The sequence below is a fragment of the Cydia amplana genome, chromosome 24, assembly GCF_948474715.1.
Source record: "Cydia amplana chromosome 24, ilCydAmpl1.1, whole genome shotgun sequence".
NCBI lineage: Eukaryota > Metazoa > Arthropoda > Insecta > Lepidoptera > Tortricidae > Cydia > Cydia amplana.
In genome coordinates, this window is record NC_086092.1 from 2,990,392 (window position 1) to 3,014,794 (window position 24,403).

General features: G+C 39.7%; 2 protein-coding genes across 2 annotated transcripts in view; one reads left to right on the forward strand and one right to left on the reverse strand.

Moving 5' to 3' along the window:
* Positions 1 to 449: 449 nt before the first annotated feature.
* LOC134659125 (translation machinery-associated protein 7 homolog) lies at positions 450 to 3,107 on the forward strand. Its single transcript, XM_063514735.1, has 3 exons — positions 450 to 556; positions 1,841 to 1,963; positions 2,942 to 3,107. Exons 2-3 carry the CDS (start codon positions 1,841 to 1,843, stop codon positions 3,011 to 3,013), a joined length of 195 nt encoding a protein of 64 aa, XP_063370805.1. The 5' UTR covers positions 450 to 556; the 3' UTR covers positions 3,014 to 3,107.
* A 7,360-nt stretch (positions 3,108 to 10,467) lies between these two features.
* LOC134659000 (hepatoma-derived growth factor-related protein 2) overlaps positions 10,468 to 24,403 on the reverse strand; it is a 30,837-nt gene continuing 16,901 nt past the window's right edge. The window contains exons 13-19 of the mRNA XM_063514607.1: positions 23,785 to 23,886; positions 22,679 to 22,813; positions 20,679 to 20,860; positions 16,007 to 16,133; positions 13,506 to 13,610; positions 12,023 to 12,651; positions 10,468 to 10,596 (exon numbers count right to left, since the gene is read on the reverse strand). Of these exons, the coding sequence (XP_063370677.1) occupies positions 10,540 to 10,596; positions 12,023 to 12,651; positions 13,506 to 13,610; positions 16,007 to 16,133; positions 20,679 to 20,860; positions 22,679 to 22,813; positions 23,785 to 23,886 (1,337 nt within the window). The 3' untranslated portion in view covers positions 10,468 to 10,539. The remainder of the gene's footprint in view (positions 10,597 to 12,022; positions 12,652 to 13,505; positions 13,611 to 16,006; positions 16,134 to 20,678; positions 20,861 to 22,678; positions 22,814 to 23,784; positions 23,887 to 24,403) is intronic.

A 24,403-nucleotide genomic window follows, 5' to 3' on the forward strand; every position in this document is an offset into this window, starting at 1 on the left:
CGAATTACCTACCGATACTTATAATTATACTTGGTCAAGCAGATCTTGTCAATAGAAAAAGGTGGCAAATTTGATAAATGTAGGCGCGAAGGGATATCGTCCCATAGAAAATTTGGATTTCGCGCCTTTTTTACTGACAAGATTTGCTTGACCAGCTATATTGCTTACAAGGGCGACTTTATTTCCTTAGCATTAAGGCGTGTCCAGACGAAGACAATTTTTTGCCCATCTGATTAAATTGTCTGATCTAATCAGGACGTGCGGACGCAAACACCAAATTTAACTCTACGCTAACGCCTACATTTTTTAAATTTGCCGCTTTTTTTCTACTGACGGAAATGGCTTGACAGACTTTAATACGGTGATACGGCGTTATTATAGTTGCTCAAACAGCCTTTTCCTTGTCTATGACATCTTTAAAAAAAGCTAATGTGAGATTTGATGAAAATTGAAGTTGCAAATGCGCACTGTGTTGTGGCGATCTTTATCAATTATTGTATTTAGCTAACAATCTTCGTTAGTGCATATTCTATTTTTTATTTGATACATTCCCAACGTAAGTACTGCATATTATAAGAATGGTTGCGCTTGTATAACGTTCATACTGCCACCTTATTTCGATATAAATTAGTAGTTGAGGTTAGGTATGATTTATTTTATAATTGGTCTTTTCGACTTTAAAAAGCACTTGTTCAGAGCTGAGAACTAGAAGAATAGTTCTTTGTTTAAAGCCGAGTGCGATATAGAAGTTTATGACGTATTTTTACATTATGAGTGGACGATTGGCCACTACATTTAAAAATACTTTCATACATCTTTCATATATTATAATCTTTAAGAAATATATTTTAATTAATAATAGATATATCTAGGAAGTTTAGGATGATTATCTATGAGTGAAAACCAATATTTAGATGAGATTTTGGTGACTGTGTATCTTACACACATTTACACTTGTTCTTTCAACATGTTTTCAAACATCTTTTTTTTAATATGCTTTCCCACATTAAATGCGTTCTAGATCTCTTCCGAATCTTCTTAAGCGGGTTTTACTGTAGTACAAGACTCACGGAAGTATCTATTAGAATCACGTTTTTATACGGTAAGTAACTGTGCTTTTTGCCAGAACAAATTTTGTCAGATGACCGATTAGCACATTTTAGCAAGGTTGTAGTGAAAATCATCTAAATTACCATCAAGGCTACAGGAAGGTCAGACACAAAAATAATTGTCACATTCATAGATTTTACTTTAAGTGTTAAAGACTAGTCTTTTAACTTAATTATTGTACTAATAGTTCTAGATTTTGCAATGTTATGCATATGATGTATTGTTTTCAAAATCTATATGATGCAGTTACATTTTAGTTTCATTTTCAGTGTTATTTTAGCTTTACCTATTGGTAGACATTTTAAGTTTAAAACACATTTATTATGGATTGTGAAGATGTATGTTTAACATACATATGTTTATGTTTATCTTTCAGTGCTCATTATAAAGTTAAAAGAAAACTGTTTAATTTTTTTTATTCTTGTAATTCAGTGCCTTTAAAATCAAGTCTATTTGCACAGTTTTATCAGATGTAAGAGAGGTGATTTATTGCAGAATATTTCATACTCAATGTAAATTCCATACACTTTTTCAGTGTAACTGTGAAAACAGACTGCTCAGTTTAATCATTGTTGTAAGTAGCCAACTTAAGGCCGTGCATCGAAAAATAATAGGATCTTAGAAAGGTGGCAGCGGCTAGCCCCGGATACAAACAGATGTGATTTTCGGATATATGTTCCTTGACTATATGAAACATATGATTAATAAAAGTGACTCGTTTTCCTCACAGATGTCTGGCCGTGAAGGTGGTAAAAAGAAGCCTCTGAAGGCGCCCAAGAAGGAGTCCAAGGAGCTGGACGACGACGACCTGGCCCACAAGGCCAAGCTCAAGGAGCAGCAGAAGGCTCTGGCCGTTAGTTGATATTACTGGCTTTCACTTAACCCTAGCTGCCCAGAGACCTATAAAAAGGTCTCCTGTTCCGTTCTAATTTGAATCTTTGTTTTGACAAGTCAAAATTGCATTTTGATTACCAAGTTTTGACGTCTGGGCGGTTAGAGGTTAACACATTCAGTGCCGAAAACCTGACTATCGGGTACTTTATGATTTCGTTCCCAGGCCGGAGGACCCAATAGTCGGGATCGTGATACTACAGCTTTATATGAGGAAATATTTGTGGCCTGGCGCGGATGTCTTGTTTGGCTGGGTTGCAATGAGTTAAATCAAGTATTTTCTGTAAGCAGTTGTAGAATATACAACCAGTCTCTTTAAAAAATACGGTCAAGTGCGGGTCACACTTGCGCATTAAGGGTTCTGTACCATTATCTATAATTTTTAGTATTTGTTGTTATAGCGGCAACAGAAATACATCACCTGTGAAAATTTCAACTGTCTAGAGTCTGTGCGGAAAGAGAAGAGTCGTGAAATGTATGGAGCCCAATACATTCCACAACTCTTCTCTTTCCGAACAAACTCTAGGTATCACGGTTCATTATATGTGATAGACAGATAGACAGTGGAGTCTTAGTAATAGTTTGACGACCGGTCTGGCCTAGTCGGTAGTGACCCTGCCTGTGAAGCCGCGGTCCTGGGTTCGAATCCCAGTAAGGGCATTTATTTGTGTGATGAGCACAGATATTTGTTCCTGAGTCATGGTTGTTTTCTATGTATTTAAGTATTTGTATATTATATCTATCGTTGTCTGAGTACCCACAACACAAGCCTTCTTGAGCTTACTGTGGGGCTTAGTCAATTTGTGTAAAAATGTCCTATAATATTTATTTATTTATTTATTTAATAGCAAAGATAATAGGCTCCCGTTTTTACCCTTTGGGTATGCAACCCTAAAAAATGGTAACTTTAATTAAATTAAAAAAAAAATTTCAATTACAGGATGCGAAAGCAAAGGCAACCCAAAAAGGTCCCCTCGCACAAGGTGGAATAAAGAAATCTGGCAAGAAGTGACACAACTCAATGTTGAACTACTGTTTAAGTTATAGGCTGTAATAAATTCTTATGTAAGAACTATTAAAGATCTTCCGTAAAATGTATACATTTAAAACCTTTTGCTACATTATTTTTGAGGTAATGTAATAACGGGTTTCACAATCTTTCTTTATTAATGTGCATCTTGTCTGGCAGTAGTGTTTTCACACATTAGCATTTTACTTAAAAATATTTTTTTCTTGTGTAATAATAGGCAGTTTACATTGTATAACTAACATTTATTATATCTAATTAAAAATTAACACTGCCCCAACAAGGTTGAAAATGGTAATTTCCTCATATAAGTGTTACATTTGCATTTAAAACGTAATAAACATGTGAATACCAATATGTACATTTTATTTTACTGTCCAATTGCCCATGATTTGCATTTGCATATACTCTGGCAAACCCACTTTGTCAGTAGAAAAAGGCGCGAAATTCAAAGGAGGGCAACCACTTTTTTTTTTAATTTGCCGCTTTTTTCTACTTATTTTACGTAAATGGCTTAAGCTGTGTCCAGACGGGCTGGGCAAATCGACCGACTTGATCAGGAAAATAATTGGCGTCAATCACCAATTTAAGATTTATGGTGATATTTGAGCCCTGTTAAACAAAATGCTCCAAAACGACTAGTATTTTCGTTTACGTTTACGACTAGTATGCTCCAAAACGAAAATACTAGCGTCACAAATTGGTATTCTAGCGTCCGCACTCCATTTTATCGGTCATAATCGGCAAGCCAAATTGGCACGTCCTGATTTGATCGGACAACATCAGATTGGCGAAAAATTTTCTCGTCTGGACACAGCTTTACCAGACTTTATTTTTTGATGATTTTTGGCTAATTGACGTTTGTCTATGGTTTGACATTGACAGCGCATTTAAAAAGAAAAAACCGCGCCAAAAAGCCAAGCCGAATGTGTGCAAAGTGCTAAACGCTAATAATTCTTGCTTGTAAACTACTTATTATTTTACAGTACATATGGGGCTACTTTTCCGCACTAGTGCGTAAAATAGCACTTTTAGTGCGTATGTCGAAACTTTAAAGTGCCATATGTACTGTAAAACGTTGTTCGATACACGTGCGAATAGGTAATTCGCAACTCGTGTCGATTTAAAACACTCCCTTCGGTCGTGTTTTAATTTATCGCCACTCGTTTCGAATTTCCTCTTTTTCGCACTTGTATCGAAAATAACTATTTTAGCAGTGCAGCAAATCATTCATTACTTTCCAAGTTTGTCTTCGTTGAAAGGTGCGTATGTGTACTACAAGTAGTTATTAATGTTTACTTAAGTTAACCATCAGTTTTAGGTTTTGATTCAGAAATAACAATACCTGGTACCTAGCACAGTTATATTATTGATTAGTAACTTATTGCAGAAAGTTCAATTTTACCTTACATACTATCATTAAAATAATATTTAATGCAGTGGCTGCAGCCTATCCACATAGGTATTTGTATGTAACTACCTACTTAACCTGTATATTTTGTGAAGCAATTTCTATTTTATACCTATACCTAGTATTTTTCAGGCCATCATTGAGTAGTTGATGCCTACTGGCAGCTAAAATGGACGACATGACTGATTTCGAGGAGCTGATAGACCTAAACCTATATTTTCTTTCTGACTCACAAAAAAGCACGCAGGGACCTTTAAATGAGGTCCTAGACAAAATGTGCGAAGCTATGGACGAAAGAAATTTAGCAATGGACATAAAAAGTAATGGAATAAGTAACAATCTTAAAAATCCACATGAAAACATGACTAACGTAAACGAACTAGAAAGTATTTTAGTGCCTAGATGCCTTGGTAACCATAGTACAGATATAGAAAATAAAGATAAAATAAATGATTGTACTATTACTAACATTAATGAACAAAACAATGATATTAATAAGACTAACGACAGAATTACAAATCACGTTATAGAAGAATTTGAAAGTATTTTAGCAGCTAAATGCTTGGAAAGCGATTACTTCAAAGATGAAACAAATGAAATAGTAATCGATTTGGAAGAATTCCAAGACATTTTAGCAACAAACTGCTTTGGTAATTATTGTAAAGATGAAAGTGAAACAAACGACATTGGTAATACAAATCAACATGAAAAGTTTGAACAAATAGTTTCGAATGAGGCTTTAGATAGTTTTGATGAATTTAACGTAGGTAGTATTATAGCAACTAAATACTTAGAAAACAGTCATTTAGAAGAAATAGATAAAACTGATAATACGAATGTGACAAACGAAGTAATTGATTTAGACGAATTTCTTTTCTATCTTGATAAAGATAGCACTGGTGTTGAAAATCGTAACAGTAACACTACAAGTCTCGATCAGAAATATGAGATTAATAATATTGTACCATATGAAATCCCAGTAGAGTTGGAAGTCGAATCTAACAACAATTTAGAAGCAGCAGAAATATCTGAAGAAAAAGACATAAATTCTGATTCTGATTACGAATCATCAGATTTTGAATTTATAACAGAAGATGAAGCGTCGAAAGCTGGAATAATCACAAAATTCGATAAAATTACTATCTACGAAAATAAAACGCAAAATAGCGCGGTAAAAATACCTAAAGATTACGTTGGTATATCAAATTCACGCAAAAATGAGGCAAATCCGGCAGACTACATAAAATATAGCAAATATAGATACACATGTTGCTACGTGCAGCGGAGCCCTGAACACCACGTAATACCAGAAGGTGAACGGTATTTGGACATGTTCAGGGGCCAATATGCCCCCATAGTACTAAATAATCTGTTTAGTATGGGGAATAAGAAATGTGTGTCCTCTGGTCTAATGACCTCTGGGGCTCAAGACTCAGGTGCAGAACTGTTGTTTCGCGCTCCAGAAGATGATGTTGATTATATGAAGTGTAAGTAGACTTCGAAGCAAGACATTCAAACTTGCTTTTAATTGTTATTTGCTCAAAATGTAACAGCAAAATATGTAGGTGATTAAGCTTAGAATAAATTTATAAGTGGAGTGGTGGATTGCTGGCTATGGATGAGGTCTTGGTGGCTCAGATGGCAGAGCGCTGGAGTATCGATCCAGAGGCCGTGAGTTCAAGTCTCAACCAAGACAGTAATTTTACCACTTTTAAGTTTATTCTAAGCTTAATAGCATCGTTCGCAAACGTTTCTGCTTGTTAAAAATTACCAGCGTAAGAGAGTAATTTTGATTTAAGCCTTGAGCGTAACGAAGGATTCAAAAGGCACTAGTTGCTAAAAACATTCTGGTGAGGTACTTGAAACCTATCAAGAGTTAATGAAACCCATTACGTTTCAGATAAGGGCGACGGCGATGAATGCCATAAAAAGATCCTTGCCACCTACCCTGCGGAGAATAGAAGAAAGAAACGTAGACATTAGAGTTTGATAGTGTTGTAATATTTATTAAATATAATTTTATTGCGTAAATTTGCATTTTATTTAAGGGGGCCCACTGATTACCAGTTCGCCGGACGATTTCGGCCTGTCAGTTGTTCGGAACTGTCACCTTTTGGTTTAACTGACAGGCCGATATCGTCCGGCGGGCTGGTAAATCAGTGGGCCCCTTTATTGGCCATTAGGCCCAATTAGGCAGCCTGTCCACTGGAGCGGAGCGAGGCAGCGAAGCGGTGAGCGTGAATAAAAATCCACCAATAGCAAAGACGAGCGGAAAGTTTATACAATTCCATTGGTGGATTTTTAATCTCGCTTACTGCTCAACTGGACAGGTAGCCTTAGTGTAATTGAAATAAGAAAAGGCAGTTAAAAATAAACGAACACAATATATATTGGAAATCATATATTCTTGACATCAAGAATCCGCTATTACACACTTGTAAATGGACTTAAATCAGTATAATTATTTGTTTATAAAAAAATCAAAGACTTAAATTTATATAAAATGTGACACATCCAGTATGCGTGATCCGTCCTACATAGTTTTAATTCGACAAAAAGAATAAGTTTTTATTTCAAGATTTATATTTAATCTCAGATTAAATCCTTATTCCGGTTCAAATCAGGCTTGGAAACATCTAACTTATTAGTTTACTAGAACTTTTACAAACTAACCTATTATTAGATTGGTTTTTGTTAACAGTCCCGACATTTTCTATAGTTCGTTTTTTTAGCAATAGAAATAAGGTAAACAATCTTGATGTGTCTTTTAATTGAAAAACATCTAATATGATCATTTATATTCTTCTGCTTTCATAAGTAATAGTTACTGATTTTTAAAAAGCGTTTTTCGTTTAAAAGACATGTCAAGATCGCTTACCTTCTTTCAAGTTCTTTCTAATGCTAAAAAAAACGAACTATAAACGATGTCATAAGCGTCCTGTCTCATAATTAGCAAACACAGTAGCCAATGGACGCTTGAAAAGGTGTGTACTTGAGTATATCTGTGAAAATTCGTGAAAGGACTGGTCCCAAAAATCAAAAAACAGTACATAATGTATTACCGTTTAAAAACATATACTCAAAATTGAGTAAATTACATAGAATATTTACAACATGCATTTTATGTGATACTGAGATGAATTATGTATGTATGAGCCAACTGAGCTACCAAAGCTTACCAAAACCGTGAATTTATTATAAAATACGGAGCCCTAAAAATGTAGTATCGCTCGCAGTCGTAAATGCTTGATATAAATTAGTTTTGAGCTGACAGAGTTGTACAGTAGCAATCAGATATATCGCAACGGCAGAGATACTCAAAAATGGGGCATTATCTATGAAAAGGGACCTTATTGTCGATGGTGCTTACGCCGCACAGCGTCGCGCGGCATTGTATTTATATCGGATGATCGTTAACAAAGGCGTAAGCGCCATCGACAATAAGGTACCTCATAGATAACGTCACAAATATCTGAACACGCACTCCACGTTAACAATAGAGGCGTATTCAGATATTTGTGAGCGCTTCGGCCACTCCGATATATCTGATGGCTACAAGTATTACTCAAATTAATTTGATTACTGTTTCATCTATGTTGATACGTATTCAATACATCTTGAGTCAGAAGTTTTCCATTATAAAGTCAAGTTTCGTCACAATGTCTTATATCTATAATAAAATTGTCTGCTAACATTTATTTTGTGTACTTCTAGAACATGTTCAATTTAACACTAAATTATACTTGTTCGGAATAGTTAATTAAAATGGTAGGTAGAGAAAAAATGTATGAGTGACGCGGTAAAAAATATTGTAATACATTGTAAAGGAATACTGTGATACTTTTACAAATCCAAGTATTCCAGAAAATAAGATGCGAGTATTTTCTGTATTTTTCAATATAATTAAATATTTATTTTTACTACAACATTACCATTGTCGCACCATGAATTCATGATAGGTTCTATCCATAGAGCATAGACTAGGAATCCTCTAGACGGAGTTTAAAGCAATTATTTCATGAAACCGATGCTGCCAAAAATACTGGGGTGCGGGGGACGAGGTGAGCGAGTCCCGTGCCGTGATTGGTCCGTTCAAAGACACGGACCAATCACGGCACGGGATTCTGACACTATGACTCGAAGATGGAGTAAAACTACCGTATATAGTGGCAGAGGGGGTAGCGTTACTATGCTCAGTCTAGAGGATGTCTTGTCTGTGGTTCTATCCAATAATAATTGTAAGAGGAACTTGGTGTTATTTGTATAGATCTAAACAGTAAAAAGCTGCTTACAAATGTACGCTTCGGCCTTATTGCACGTCAACTAATAATATAGTAGTCATAAAAATGTTGATCAGTTGCCATTGTCACAAAATGTGGCAGCGCCTTTTATAATGTCACTTAAATACAATTTTATTTCAGACGTGTGCGTCAAACGAAAGGCCTATGCATACCGGATGCGTGTGCGTCAACGTGCTCGTTGTAATATACTGATCAGTATGAGAGGCGGCACACCGCTTGCGTGGCGTGTGCGTACACAGCTCCATAAAGAAAAAAGTCAGTTTTGGTACCAAAAAGACTATTATTCTCAAAGTCGACATCTAGCATCGAGTAGCGGAATTGTCAGTACTGCTATTTGACAATAGATGTTGCACCGACCCAAAAGTTTAATGCTCAACAATTTTCAGCTAATAATATAACCGGATTAGCCGCAACTCTATTTTCAACTCCTGCTTTAATATTACTTGTGTAAATTATTGTTCAATACAATTTTCGTGAGTCGCGACACACGTGACATCTAGTATCAAGTAGCGGTACTGATAATTCGGCTATTCGATGTTAGATGTCAACTACGAAAATAATAGTCTTTTTGGTACCAAAACTGATGCACTCTATTCTTACTATATTTCTCTATGACAGCTCCAACATTTTATCGCGCGCACATGCAGCTGGTGTGAACTGGCCTTAAAAATAACAAAAACTAGAATAAAGCCAGACTTACAATTTTATATATAGCTTGATGAACAGCATAATTTTACTGATAAATTTCATTAGTTTCATTACGTTTCAGCAATAAGAAATCTAATTTTTACATAATTTTAGTTTCACGTACACCATTTGCACGAACCCAAAGTGTTCAATATTTTGATCCCTGTACACGTTGTGATTAAAAACCATGTGTATTGAATAATTTTGAGATGAAATCAGTCAAATTCTCCATAAAGAATATAAAGATACACAATTTGTAGTTTATCATAAGAAAATGTCGTGATTTCATTAAACACTCTTATTCTGTCTGATGGCGACTGTAAAGGCCCTTCCAGACGGGATGATCAAATTGACCGATTGGATCAGAAAATAAATTGCCATCAATCTCATCTAGCGTCCACACGTACACAATTAAATCACCAATTTTAGATTTATGGGACATTCGAGCGCTCCTAATGAAAAAAAAAATGCCTCCTTGAATTCGCATCTCTATTTGATCGGTCAAAATCTTAAACTGCCGGGCTAGCACATGATTGGTGCGACAGTATCTCGCGGGGAGATAGTCTTTTATTAACATAGTTAGAAAAAGACGGGTAGTCTATCTCGCCGCGAGATACTGTCGCGCCAATCATGTGCTAGGGATGCTGATTTCTTAAATTTGGACTGGCGAGCCAATTTATTTTTTGCGTACACACTATTTGACTTGATCAGACAATTTAATCAGAATCAGAAATCAGGTCGAAAATGGTCCCGTCTGGACTGGCCTTAACATGTATTATGTAGTTCCGGATTAAAGACAAGACATCCTCTAGACGGAGTTTAGAGCAATTATTTCATGAAGCCGATGCTGCCAAAAATACTGGGGTGCGGGGGACGAGGCGAGCGAGTCCCGTGCCGTGATTGGTCCGTTCAAAGACACGGACGTCACACAAAGACACTTTGACTCGAAGATGGAGTAAAACTACCGTTTTGTGGCAGAGGGGGTAGCGTTACTATGCTCAGTCTGGAGGATTCCTTAGTCTATGGGATTAAGTGACACAGTGGTGTTTGTGCAAGAGGTGTCAAGTGGCCACCGGGGTGGTGAGAATAATTCCGCTAAAGTTGTAAGCGGCTTAGGACCGGGACTTCCTTTTGGCCGGCGACCGCGGCGGTGGCTCAGTCTTCTTGCTCTGAAAATTAAATTACATTTCATTATTAGAACGCCATTTGACTTTGATTCTTATTCTCTCAATGATGTGTTAATTTGTTGAATATTGAAATTAACGCCATCTACTCGACAGTAGGCCAAAGGTATGGTGGTCGAGCGATGGCGCTTTAACCTTTGGCTTTTAACCTTCTGTCGAAAGTCGAAAGATTATTGTTTATCCGCATTTTCGTTAGTCATAATTAGATTTTTCTCAGAAACACGTAAGTTTTCAGGATTGCCATACAACAAACCTAACCTATCTAACCTTAGGATATTCCTGAAAAGTTAACGGTTTCAGAATTATGACTCTGACAATCATTACATTATGAGTTTCAATCATAATGTCAAACAAAGGGATCCGTGTTGTAGTGTTGCGGGCCTTTTTGAGTGAAGTCGGGAAGTGGGTCAAAATTCACTTGCAAGATTTGACCCGTACAAACATAACTACATACATACACTATGTACGATAAGAGCGTGGCCGGTAAAACTTGTATTGCGATATTTTAAACCATTTTCATTCAAACGCCTTTTGATTGTATCTAGAGATATCTTCAAACCTTTTTTCTTTAGTTTTCTTGCTCAGAAGGCCCAGAACGCAATGATAGAAGTGAATTTTTTGAAAACATCTGCAAGACCCGTTTTAAATCCTATGTGGAGGAGGTCTTTTTTATTTTTTCACGTGTTCTGGTAAATCGTAAACATTTTTATACTCCATATAATGTTTCACCCATGCTTTATTTATATGCAATCAGCTTGGTTTCGTAATATTTTGGGCCCTTTCGGGTACATACAGAAGAACACTGCCTCATAATAACGTGAATCGTAAGCGACATTCTTTTTTTATTGAAGTTTAGGTGGGAAACTGTCAAAAGATTTTTATTATTTTTAACGAAGCATTGTAGGAAAAAGACATAGAAGGTAGCATCCTATAGAAGTGGTCTACGCGTGCCTCCGTGAGGGACAAAATATATAAATTCGACCAATCATAGCGTCGCATTGCGCCGCTATGATTGGTTGAATTTATTTGTTATGGTGGGCAACAAATGAAGTCGACCAATCACAGTAGTCAATTTACGGTGGGGAATAAAACAAGATGTGAGACTGTGACAAGGACAAACAATAATAGCGCTTTCGCTGCTACTCCTACTGAAAGATACATAAGACTATCCCGTTCTGTCAGTTATCCCCACCACTCATGCCCAATCCAGTTATACTAGATTCATGGAAAAAGAACATTCTATTCAGCTAGTACTTTTTCTTCTGTGCCACATCCTTAAAATATACATGAACTCTGGTCACGCTCTTGTCAAACACACTGTAGGTACACTGCAAGTTAAATAAAAGCTCGTAAAAATAGGCCTTTACGCCAGACGTATCGCCCTATAATGTTAAACGCATGAAATACTCACCTCTCTCGACCGCTTGGCCCTGGGCTCGTCCACATCTACCTTCTCTTTCTCCACCGATTGTTCCTTCTCACTCCCTTTCTCTTTCCTCTTGTCCCCCTTTGGACCCTTATCCTTCCCATTCTTAGCTTCCTCCTTACCTTTCTCTTTATTTTTATTATCTTTAGACTTATCGCTATTTTTCTCGCTCTCCTTAGATTTTTTACTTTCATCCTTGTCGCTCTCAAGTTCTGTTTTGTCATCATCTTTTGTTTTGTCATCATTGTCATTTGTTTTACTTACATCACCTTTCTCTTTATTAGATTCCTTCTTTGTATCATCTTTCGCCTTTTCGCTGTCGCCTTCGCCTTTTTCCTCATCCTCTTTATCATGATTCTCAGAGTTTTCATTGACTTTCTCCACTTCTTTATCAGCCGCGTCATCGTTTGCCTTTTCCGCTTCATTTGCTTTTTCATTTTCATTATTTTCCTTCGGCTCCTCCGAGTCACCTTTGTCGTTTTCATTAGGTTTGTTGGTGTCTGTCTCTTCTGCGTTATTCTCTTGTTTTTCCTTCTCTTTCTCTTCTTGTGCCGGTTTTCGGCCGCGCTTGAGGGGTTGTTTCAATGGAGTGCTGTTAGGCTTTTTGCCTTTAGCTGTGAAAAATTGTGTTTGTTAATTATGTGTAGTCATATAACAGATAAAGCTGATTTTCAATTGAAACATAACTTTGAAGTAAACGTGGTCACAGAATAAATAATAGTACTACGTACAGAAGATTCACTCGCTAACAAAACGCGTCTATTATGACAGATATGACCGCCAGGTGGCGCAAGCGCGAGCAGACGTCCGTTCCGTAGCGGTGCGCGGCAACTACTATGGCTAGACACCAGAATTGGTGTGGGCCGCATGTACTTGTAGCGATGCGACGAAATCGCGGAGTGAACCACGCCTGACGTGGTACAGATGTAGTGCATAGTTATTTTCTTTCGAATTTTTATTTTTTTTATGGAAACGTACGAACGTGTCTTGCTATTTCAGTCAGTCTCGGTACAAAAAGTACTGAAGTTGACTGAAGTAAACCATCGCAAGGAAACTCGCTTTCACGTAAAAAAAAAACCGGCCAAGTGCGAGTCGGACTCGAGGGACATGGAGGGCTCCGCACCATCAACAAAAAATAGAGCAAAAAAATCGTCTTTGTTGTATGGGAGCCCCCTTAAATATTTATTTTATTATTAGTATTTGTTGTTGTAGCGGCAACAGAGATACATCATTTGTGAAAATTTCAACTGTCTAGCTATCGCGGTTCATGAGATACAGCCTGGTGACAGACGGACGGACGGACAGCGAAGTCTAAGTAATAGGGTCTAGTTTTTTACCCTTTGGGTACGGAACCCTAAAAACCGCATCGAAATCGGTCCATCCGTTGGAGAGTACATACGTATACATTGGTGTCAAACATAACACCCCTCATTTTTCGTCGGGGTTTAATAATTTCTGCAAAACGGACCTGGAGTGGGTTTCTTCTTCTTGTCAGCGTCGTCTGACTCGGCCTCCTGGTCGTTGGCCGCGTCCACCGCCGCCTTCATGGTGTGAGCGATGGGCTGGGACAGCTCTGAAATAGGGATGATGACACATGTTGAATTTTATAACAAAATCTAGTAAAATAGATAGCAAACGGGCAATTTATCACAATAATGTGGATATTAAAATAAAATATTGAAAAATTACAAAATTACAGGACATGAAAGTTTCAAAATTTAAGTTTTTTTTAACTTCCAAAAACGAAAAAAGTAACGGTACCATTCGATTCCTTACATTTCATCCAAAAAAATATTGTATAGCAACTATATACATAAACGCAATATTTCACCGACAAAAACGCAATTTTCTTGTTTTGTCCATACTACAAGATGGGCGATGACGTCACGGCCTCTGTCCGTTTTGTATAGGGCGTTTCGCGAGTGAAGTGCGACTGTCGGACTTTGACTACAATTTCTGACGTTTGTGTTACTTTAATGCAATGGGTCCCATATAGACATTTGATCCTAAAAACAAACACGATCGATTGATACCATAAAAAAAAAATAGTCATGTAGCCTATTAACAGTATCTCACTTAGCAAGAGTAAGAAGAAATTTATTTCATTCATTAGTAGGGAATGGCGATTATTTTAACCTTTTCGACGCCGTGTCAAACACAAAAGCTCACTAACACCGAAGTGTCAAAACTGAAATTGAACTTTATGCATGTTTAGTATTCCGCCTTCATGCTATACTAACTTATTTGAGGTAGCGAGTCTACTGGCCGGCGACATAAAAGGGTGTAGAAAAAAACCGGCCAAGTGCGAGTCGGACTCGCGCACGGAGGGTTCCGCACCATCAACAAAAAAAGCAAAAAAAAACAAGCAAAAAAACGGTCACCCATCCAAGTACTGACCCCGCCCGACGTTGCTTAACTTCGGTCAAAAATCACGTTTGTTGTATGGGAGCCCCAGTTAAATCTTTATTTTATTCTGTTTTTAGTATTTGTTGTTATAGCGGCAACAGAAATACATCATCTGTGAAAATTTCAACTGTCTAGCTATCACGGTTCGTGAGATACAGCCTGGCGACAGACGGACGGACGGACGGACGGACAGCGGAGTCTTAGTAATAGGGTCCCGTTTTTACCCTTTGGGTACGGAACCCTAAAAAACCGGCCAAGTGCGAGTCGGACTCGCGTTCCAAGGGTTGACTGCACATTTCTAATAGGTTTTCCTGTCATCTATAGGTAAGTAGTAGTTTGTGTTACAAGGGATCGAAATGATATATTTCCGTCAAGGGCGTACGTTGAATCCTGAATGAAGCGATGGATTCTAAAGTAGAATCCTGAGCGTAATGAGGGATTCAAGTGTTAACGCCCAAGACGAAATAATTTTGATACCGTGTGACACATACTGCTTTTCACATCAACTATGAGGAAAATAAAAAAATCTTAGTGTTGACACAATCTGACGCTTAAACAGATTATTTAAGCTAAAAAAATAAATATGTAAAAATAGTGTGCTAGAACAGAAAAGTGCCACTTTGATCCCGCCTAGCAGGGAGGAAAAGTGCCACTTTGATCCCTCCTAGCAGGGAAGAAAAAGCTCTTTTCCGAATAGGTCAGTGGTTCCTAACCTTTTCAGTCCGGTCACCCCTATGACTAACTAGGGAACCTGATTTTACCCCTCCTCCCAATGGTAATAAAAAATAAAACGTGTACGTTTGTGTATTGTTAAATTAGGTTAGCTTATTACCCCCGTAAAATACCAGTTTTTCCCCACACGGGGGTAATTAGTTAATTACCCCCAGGTTACGAACCACCGGAATAGATGGTGTGAAAAAACTATTTTGTGTATTTTCCTATAAGGGTTCCGTTTTTAGGGTTCCGTAGCCAAATGGCAAAAAACGGAACCCTTATAGATTCGTCATGTCTGTCTGTCCGTCTGTCTGTCCGTCCGTATGTCACAACCACTTTTCTCCGAAACTATAAGAACTATACTGTTGAAACTTGGTAAGTAGATGTATTCTGTGAACCGCATTAAGATTTTCACACAAAAATAGAAAAAAAAACAATTAATTTTTGGGGTTCCCCATACTTCGAACTGAAACTCAAAATTTTTTTTTCATCAAACCCATACGTGTGGGGTATCTATGGATAGGTCTTCAAAAATGATATTGAGGTTCCTAATATCATTTTTTTCTAAACTGAATAGTTTGCGCGAGAGACACTTCCAAAGTGGTAAAATGTGTGTCCCCCCCCCCCCTAACTTCTAAAATAAGAGAATGATAAAACTAAAAAAAATATATGATGTACATTACCATGTAAACTTCCACCGAAAATTGGTTTGAACGAGATCTAGCAAGTAGTTTTTTTTTAATACGTCATAAATCGCCTAAATACGGAACCCTTCATGGGCGAGTTCGACTCGCACTTGGCCGCTTTTTTCCTTTTGAGGTACGGAACCCTAAAAAATTAATGTATTACCGATAGGCTCGTGCACCATTTCTAGCAGTTTGTCCGCGTGCAGGTTTTCGGTGGCCGCCTTGAATTGCGCCACGCGCTCGTTGAATAGCTCCCAGAACGACACGCCCTCAGGCACGTGAAACAAGTCCTGGAAACATAAAACTTTGGTTATACCATAGAGAAATAAGTAAGACAAGAGTGCTCACTCCATACATCAGTTCAGACTATTAATTTCAGTGTCTACATCTAGTATCGAGTAGTGGAACTATCAGTACTGCTACTTGACAATAGATGTAGCACCGACCGGAAAGTCTTATCTCAACAGCATAAGACTTTCCGGTCGGTGCTACATCTATTGTCAAGTAGCAGTACTGATAGTTCCGCTACTCAATACTAGATGCTAATAGTCTTTTTGGTACTAAAACTGATGTATGGAGTGAGCACTCTATGTATTTTTTTCTCTATGGTTATACAATGTGGCCCATTTAGATCGGTCAGTATGGGAAAATCTGAAACTATAAGACATACGACGATCTCTTCTTAGGAACCATGTCATCGATTTTAGTAACAAGAAAAACTGCATTCATACATTTAAAAAAAATGTGTACTCAGCTCGGGAATCGAACCCGGACGTTTTGAAAAAAAAAATCTAAAATTATTTCTATTTAGATATCGATTGTGTAGGTCTTAAGCAGTAAATGTTACTATGAAACATGATGTCTGAAATGAATAAAATGCATTGTTTTCATATCCTTTAATTTATTTTAGTATGTTTTCGAAATGGCCACCATTTTTTTCAATACATTTTACATAAAAAAAATTTAAATGTATGAATGCAGTTTTTCTTGTTACTAAAATCGATGACATGGTTCCTAAGAAGAGATCGTCGTATGTCTTATAGTTTCAGATTTTCCCATACTGACCGATCTAAATGCGCCAGCCTGTATAGTGTGTCAAAGGGCTGTCTCATTTCATACATAGACTGAAAGAATCATACTATAATTAGTCAACCAAATCTTGTCAGTAGAAAAAGGCAGCAAATTCGAAAAATGTAGGCGCGAAGGGATATCGTCCCATAGAAAATTTGAATTTCGCGCCTTTTTTAGTGACATGATTTGGTTGACCAGCTATAGCTTTGACTTACACTAGTACTAGCACCAAAAAGAAAAGGATGAGTATAGTTTTTATTGTTCCTATTTACTGACAAATTGGTTTGACCAACTATAGTTATTTTTTTTTGGTATTGGAAAAAGACTACGCGACCTTGACGTGTCTTTTAATTGATAAACGCTTTTTAAAAATCAGTAACTATAATTTATGAAAGCAACATAATGTAAATAATCGTATTAGATTCATAATTGTTACATATTTGACGTGGCTTATTTTTCAATAAAAAGACACGTCCAGATTGTTTACCTTTTTTTATACGGGAAATTTAATAAAAAAAATATTGAAACCCAAAAGCAGTTTTGTTTTTAGGGTTCCGTAGCCAAATGGCAAAAAACGGAACCCTTATAGATTCGTCATGTCTGTCTGTCTGTCCGTCCGTATGTCACAGCCACTTTTCTCCGAAACTATACGAACTATACTGTTGAAACTTGGTAAGTAGATGTATTCTGTGAACCGCATTAAGATTTTCATACAAAAATAGAAAAAAAAAACAATAAATTTTTGGGGTTCCCCATACTTCGAACTGAAACTCAAAAAAATTTTTTTCATCAAACCCATACGTGTGGGGTATCTATGGATAGGTCTTCAAAAATGATATTGAGGTTTCTAATATCATTTTTTTCTAAACTGAATAGTTTGCGCGAGAGACACTTCCAAAGTGGTAAAATGTGTCCCCCCCCTGTAATTTCTAAAATAAGAGAATGATAAAACTAAAAAAAATATATGATGTACATTACCATGTAAACTTCCACCGAAAATTGGTTTGAACGAGATCTAGTAAGTAGTTTTTTTTTATACGTCATAAATCGCCTAAATACGGAACCCTTCATGGGCGAGTCCGACTCGCACTTGGCCGCTTTTTGTATTTATTGATTATAAATAGTTCCAAAACTGGCGCGGGTGCACGGAACGGGTTAACGAAAAATGGTATGAGCGCGGACGCATGCGGCGGGTTTTATCTAGCGGGCGCCCTAATTTATTTCATAGTAAGTTCCATCGCCCACACTGTTAACTGTATCGGTGGACCTTATGCCTTTTGTAATAAGGTTCACCAATGTACCTACAGTTAGGAGTGTTGCCGTTTATACATACTCTCATGGTGATGAAGAGCGCGTCGGCCTTGTTGCGGATGCGGTGCGCCTGCTTGCTGAAGGGGCCTCGGCCTCGCTCATCTCCCAGGAGGGCGCGTTGCCCACGTACACACGCTCGACTGTCTCCATGCAGGTCGGGTGCTAGACCTAATGTAACTCACTCTCATGGTGATGAAGAGCGCGTCGGCCTTGTTGCGGATGCGGTGCGCCTGCTTGCTGAAGGGCCTCGGCCTCGCTCATCTCCCAGGAGGGCGCGTTGCCGACGTACACACGCTTGTCTGTCTCCATGCAGGTCGGGTGCTAGACCTAATGTAACTCACTCTCATGGTGATGAAGAGTGCGTCGGCCTTGTTGCGGATGCGGTGCGCCTGCTTGCTGAAGGGGCCTCGGCCTCGCTCATCTACCAGGAGGGCGCGTTGCCGACGAACACTAGCTCTACTGTCTCCATGCAGGTCGGGTGCTGGACCTAATGTAACTCACTCTCATGGTGATGAAGAGTGCGTCGGCCTTGTTGCGGATGCGGTGCGCCTGCTTGCTGAAGGGGCCTCGGCCTCGCTCATCTCCCAGGAGGGCGCGTTGCCCACGTACACACGCTCTACTGTCTCCATGCATGTCGGGTGCTGGACCTAATGTAACTCACTCTCATGGTGATGAAGAGCGCGTCGGCCTTGTTGCGGATGCGGTGCGCCTGCTTGCTGAAGGTGAGGGCTTCGGCCTCGCTCATCTCCCAGGAGGGCGCGTTGCCCACGTATACACGCTTGTCTGTCTCCATGCAGGTCGGGTGCTCGACCTAATGTAACTTACTCTCATGGTGATGAAGAGTGCGTCGGCCTTGTTGCGGATGCGGTGCGCCTGCTTGCTGAAGGTGAGGGCCTCGGCCTCGCTCATCTCCCAGGAGGGCGCGTTGCCGACGTACACTCGCTTGACTGTCTCCATGCAGGTCGGGTGCTAGACCCAATGTAACTTACTCTCATGGTGATGAAGAGTGCGTCGGCCTTGTTGCGGATGCGGTGCGCCTGCTTGCTGAAGGTGAGGGCTTCGGCCTCGCTCATCTCCCAGGAGGGCGCGTTGCCCACGTATACACGCTTGTCTGTCTCCATGCAGGTCGGGTGCTCGACCTAATGTAACTTACTCTCATGGTGATGAAGAGTGCGTCGGCCTTGTTGCGGATGCGGTGCGCCTGCTTGCTGAAGGGGCCTCGGCCTCGCTCATCTCCCAGGAGGGCGCGTTGCCGACGTACACTCGCTTGACTGTCTCCATGCAGGTCGGGTGCTGGACCTAATGTAACTTACTCTCATGGTGATGAAGAGTGCGTCGGCCTTGTTGCGGATGCGGTGCGCCTGCTTGCTGAAGGTGAGGGCTTCGGCCTCGCTCATCTCCCAGGAGGGCGCGTTGCCCACGTATACACGCTTGTCTGTCTCCATGCAGGTCGGGTGCTCGACCTAATGTAACTCACTCTCATGGTGATGAAGAGTGCGTCGGCCTTGTTGCGGATGCGGTGCGCCTGCTTGCTGAAGGGGCCTCGGCCTCGCTCATCTCCCAGGAGGGCGCGTTGCCGACGTACACTCGCTTGACTGTCTCCATGCAGGTCGGGTGCTCGACCTAATGTAACTCACTCTCATGGTGATGAAGAGTGCGTCGGCCTTGTTGCGGATGCGGTGCGCCTGCTTGCTGAAGGTGAGGGCTTCGGCCTCGCTCATCTCCCAGGAGGGCGCGTTGCCGACGAACACGCGCTCTACTGTCTCCATGCATGTCGGGTGCTGGACCTAATGTAACTCACTCTCATGGTGATGAAGAGTGCGTCGGCCTTGTTGCGGATGCGGTGCGCCTGCTTGCTGAAGGTGAGGGCTTCGGCCTCGCTCATCTCCCAGGAGGGCGCGTTGCCGACGTACACGCGCTCTACTGTCTCCATGCAGGTCGGGTGCTCGACCTAATGTAACCTACTCTCATGGTGATGAAGAGCGCGTCGGCCTTGTTGCGGATGCGGTGCGCCTGCTTGCTGAAGGTGAGGGCTTCGGCCTCGCTCATCTCCCAGGAGGGCGCGTTGCCGACGAACACGCGCTCTACTGTCTCCATGCATGTCGGGTGCTGGACCTAATGTAACTCACTCTCATGGTGATGAAGAGTGCGTCGGCCTTGTTGCGGATGCGGTGCGCCTGCTTGCTGAAGGTGAGGGCTTCGGCCTCGCTCATCTCCCAGGAGGGCGCGTTGCCGACGTACACGCGCTTGACTGTCTCCATGCAGGTCGGGTGCTAGACCCAATGTAACTTACTCTCATGGTGATGAAGAGCGCGTCGGCCTTGTTGCGGATGCGGTGCGCCTGCTTGCTGAAGGGGCCTCGGCCTCGCTCATCTCCCAGGAGGGCGCGTTGCCGACGTACTCACGCTTCACCGTCTCCATGCAGGTCGGGTGCTCGACCTAATGTAACTTACTCTCATGGTGATGAAGAGTGCGTCGGCCTTGTTGCGGATGCGGTGCGCCTGCTTGCTGAAGGTGAGGGCTTCGGCCTCGCTCATCTCCCAGGAGGGCGCGTTGCCGACGTACACGCGCATGCGCTTGACCGTCTCCATGCAGGTCGGGTGCTTGAGCAGCATCAGGGCGGCTAGGTCCAGCTCTGTAATTAAAATGGAACTGTAATGACAATGTTTAAGTTGCTACGATTAATAACTAATATCCGGGAGACCGAGCTTTGTGCGGAAAAGCTAGATCGATCGATAGCTAGCTAGATCGATTTTTCGCCCCCGAAAACCCCCATATAGCAAATTTCATCGAACTCGTTAGAGCCGTTTCCGAGATCCCCAAATAAATAAATAAATATACAAGAATTGCTCGTTTAAAGGTATTAGATAGACAGTTCGTTTTTCGGACAGACAGACGCACGAGTGATCCTATAAGGGTTCCGTGTTTCCTTTTGAGGTATGGCACCTTACAAAAACTCGTATCTTGTTCTGTCAATCAAAAGAAAAATGTGTATGTTCAACTTCGAGTAGAAGTGTGAAATACGAGATTTTTTCAAAGTAGAATCTGTGCGGAAAGAAAAGAGTCGTAAAATGTATGGGGCTCAATACACTCCACGACTCTTCTCTTTCCGAACAGACTCTAGTGCCAATATAAGTACTTCTCTGTGCAAGATGACCCTTTCTCTGAAATGATGCGGTAAAATCAAAGTCAATAAATAAATATTATAGGACTTTCTTACACAGATTGACTAAAGTCTATTTTTTTATTCGGTAGACTAAAATGACATTTCATAGTATGAAATGACAGATGATGTTCATACTATGAAATGTTATTTTAGTCTACGGAATAAAAAAATAGACTTTAAGTCCCACAGTAAGCCCAAGAAGGCTTGTGTTGTGGGTACTCAGACAACAATATATATAATATACAAATACATAGAAAACACCCAAGACTCAGGAACAAATATATGTGTTAATCACACAAATAAATGCCCTTATAGTATGAATTATCTCAGATGAATTTTTTGGGCTCGAGCCCTAATCTGTTAAACAAAAGCCTTTGTTTCTTTTAAGAGCGGTCTTCAGCACGTGCCAAAGTAACCATGTCGTTTAAAAAGCAACTATCGTGATAGTATTAAGGTTCAAATTTATGTGACAGCTCATTCTGAGAACAATCAGGGTGGTCTTTTCTTTGGAGATAACAAAACGTGTTATCTCCAAATGGGTTGTTTCATGAATTTGAACCATATAAATAGAATGATAAATTTGCTTTTTAAACGGGTGTGTTCCCGTTACTTAAGTAGGGTCTATTAGCAGTAAACAGGTGTAAGCACTGCATAAAGGAAACAATACCTTTTGTTTAATATTCGTAATTTAACACATTGTAATATTCACTAATTCGTAATTTAACACATTGTAATATTCATTTGTAGTAAAAATAGTCCTGCAAAACGATTTTTAACATACTTCCAATAATAATGTCGGTTTTTTGTTTTTCTAACTGTTAAAAAAGTACTTATTTCTGATAAATTGCAAACTGTAAAATTAAGATAAGACTTATCCAATAACAAGACTTAAACTATTATTACCTACTTTTAACTAGAGATCTTTGTAGTGGTTTTTTGTTTAGAATTTTTTTTTAACCCGCATAAATGTCAATGTGGTTCAGTGAAGGGGACGGACTGAAAATCAGAAAATTGTAATGAAATGACTGACGCAGCGTATGCTGAGCCCGTTCCTTTTGCCGCACAATTATTCTTATTTTTTCAATCCTTATGTTTTGTAACCTGTATGCTTTTTGTGTTGCAATAAATGGTTTCTTATTCTTATTCTAATAGACTAGGGCCCGAGCCCGAAAAATTCATCTGAGTTAATTCATACTATACCAGGATTCGAACCCAGGACCGCGGCTTAACAGGCAGGGTCACTACCCACTAGGCCAGACCGGTCGTCAATAATGAACACCAACTGACCAAGGATTTCATCAATGAGCTTGAGACAGAGTTCGGTGTCGGCCTTCTCCAGGCTGAGGCAGGTCTTGATCTTGGCGTCTAGCTCGATCAGTTTCATCTCGGTCTTCAGGAAGTGCAGCCGGGACTTCTTCACCTCTGCAAACATCATTCATATTAACTAATCCATCAATTAGTTTCCATAATTTTATAGTCTCACAATTCTCACGAATTCCATTTCACCAAAATGATGCTTTCCCAGAGCAAAAAATGCACAAGACAATTTAAGAGCCAACAGGAGTGGTCATTTCTCCATACAAACGTACTCGACTGTTTCCTCCGTGGGTTTAGAAGCTAGAGCAATGATTTTTTTCAACACACATTAATATTGTCAATATCCGTGTCGGACCGTTTAGCTTTTTTTAATATTTTTGTTTTTTAAGGCGCTAGAGCCCTTCAAAAATGGCCAAAATGGCCTAATTGACTATGCCGCAATGAGAGGCGTGGTATTCAAAACTGATATTAGCCAAAAAAACAAAACGGTCCGACACAGATAATTTCATAATCATTTAGATTTCCAAATTTGGTTACGATTGGTTAAGTTTTGGAGGAGGAAACAGTCGAGTACGAAACCTCGATTTTTGAGATTTTACGCAGGATTTTTCGCCTTTTCCTTATCGCACTAGTTTTAGGAGCCGCTTCCGTTAGCGAGACGGGTATATTTACCTAAAATATTGAAATCTCAGCTCCTGTTTCGTCTTAACATGCGAATGCAAATAGATGGCTTTATACGGCTCCACACAAGGTAAACGTACTGGTGCTCGACGTGGTCCCAGTACATGTCATCTTGAAACTTAAGTCATTGTCAATAGAGGCGACAGCAGGGTGCCATCTATTGGGCATTAGCACGTCACTAGTACGTTTACCTTACATAGGTGGCCTAGAATTTTACCATGCGACCCTCCCTCTTAGGTATAAACTGGAACGTCAAATTGCTATTAATTAATAAGGTTAGTTTTATTAATTGAGTATAACCGGGTTTCTCCAAAGTGGTTAAATGGGACTAAGTTTTTAACGACTTTCGACACGAAGTGACTAATAGCGAAGGCTAGTATTATAAATAAACATACCCAGATCTCTGTCCCTGTCGAGAGCTTGCCGCTCGTCGTCGGTCAGGTTCAGGTCCATGACCAGTTGCGCAGATATCGACTGTGGTGTGATTTGACCCTTCTCTGGAGATAAGCAAACAGCGCTTTTACTTAATATATTTGCACTTTTATATTACAGTAACTTACATAACTTTTAATTATCAAAAATGTAAAATTATAAAAAAAACAGAAATGAGCGACAACAAGAACATGGCGCTAGTGCAGGGTGGAGGTAGACGGGTTAAGTATGGCTGCACCGTCATGAGACCGAAGAAATGTTGGATGGATTTGAATCTGTGCCGTGTCAATAGTTAATATTATTTTAACAGACTACATATATATTATAGTAATTTACACAATTATGTCTGTAAATGTTTAGGTGGTAACTGTTTCTAAGACTATAGAATATGCAAAAACAAAGGAGCCTCGTCTGCCAACAAACCACTCTGGTTTGGCAGAAGAATATATGTAATTAGTTGTAAGCAAGATTTGTGAATTTTTTAATGTGTATTTAAGATTACACAGTATTACACAGTTACCTAGTGCTAAAAATCAACATATTACTTCACGGCATCATTGGCGAACCAGCCAGCTAAGAAAA

Bases quoted from the DNA above. Each gene is read 5' to 3' on its own strand.
- LOC134659125 (XM_063514735.1), top strand. From the start codon at position 1,841: ATGTCTGGCCGTGAAGGTGGTAAAAAGAAGCCTCTGAAGGCGCCCAAG. The intron at 1,964-2,941 runs GTTAGTTGATAT...TTTCAATTACAG, and splicing joins AGCAGCAGAAGGCTCTGGCC to GATGCGAAAGCAAAGGCAAC.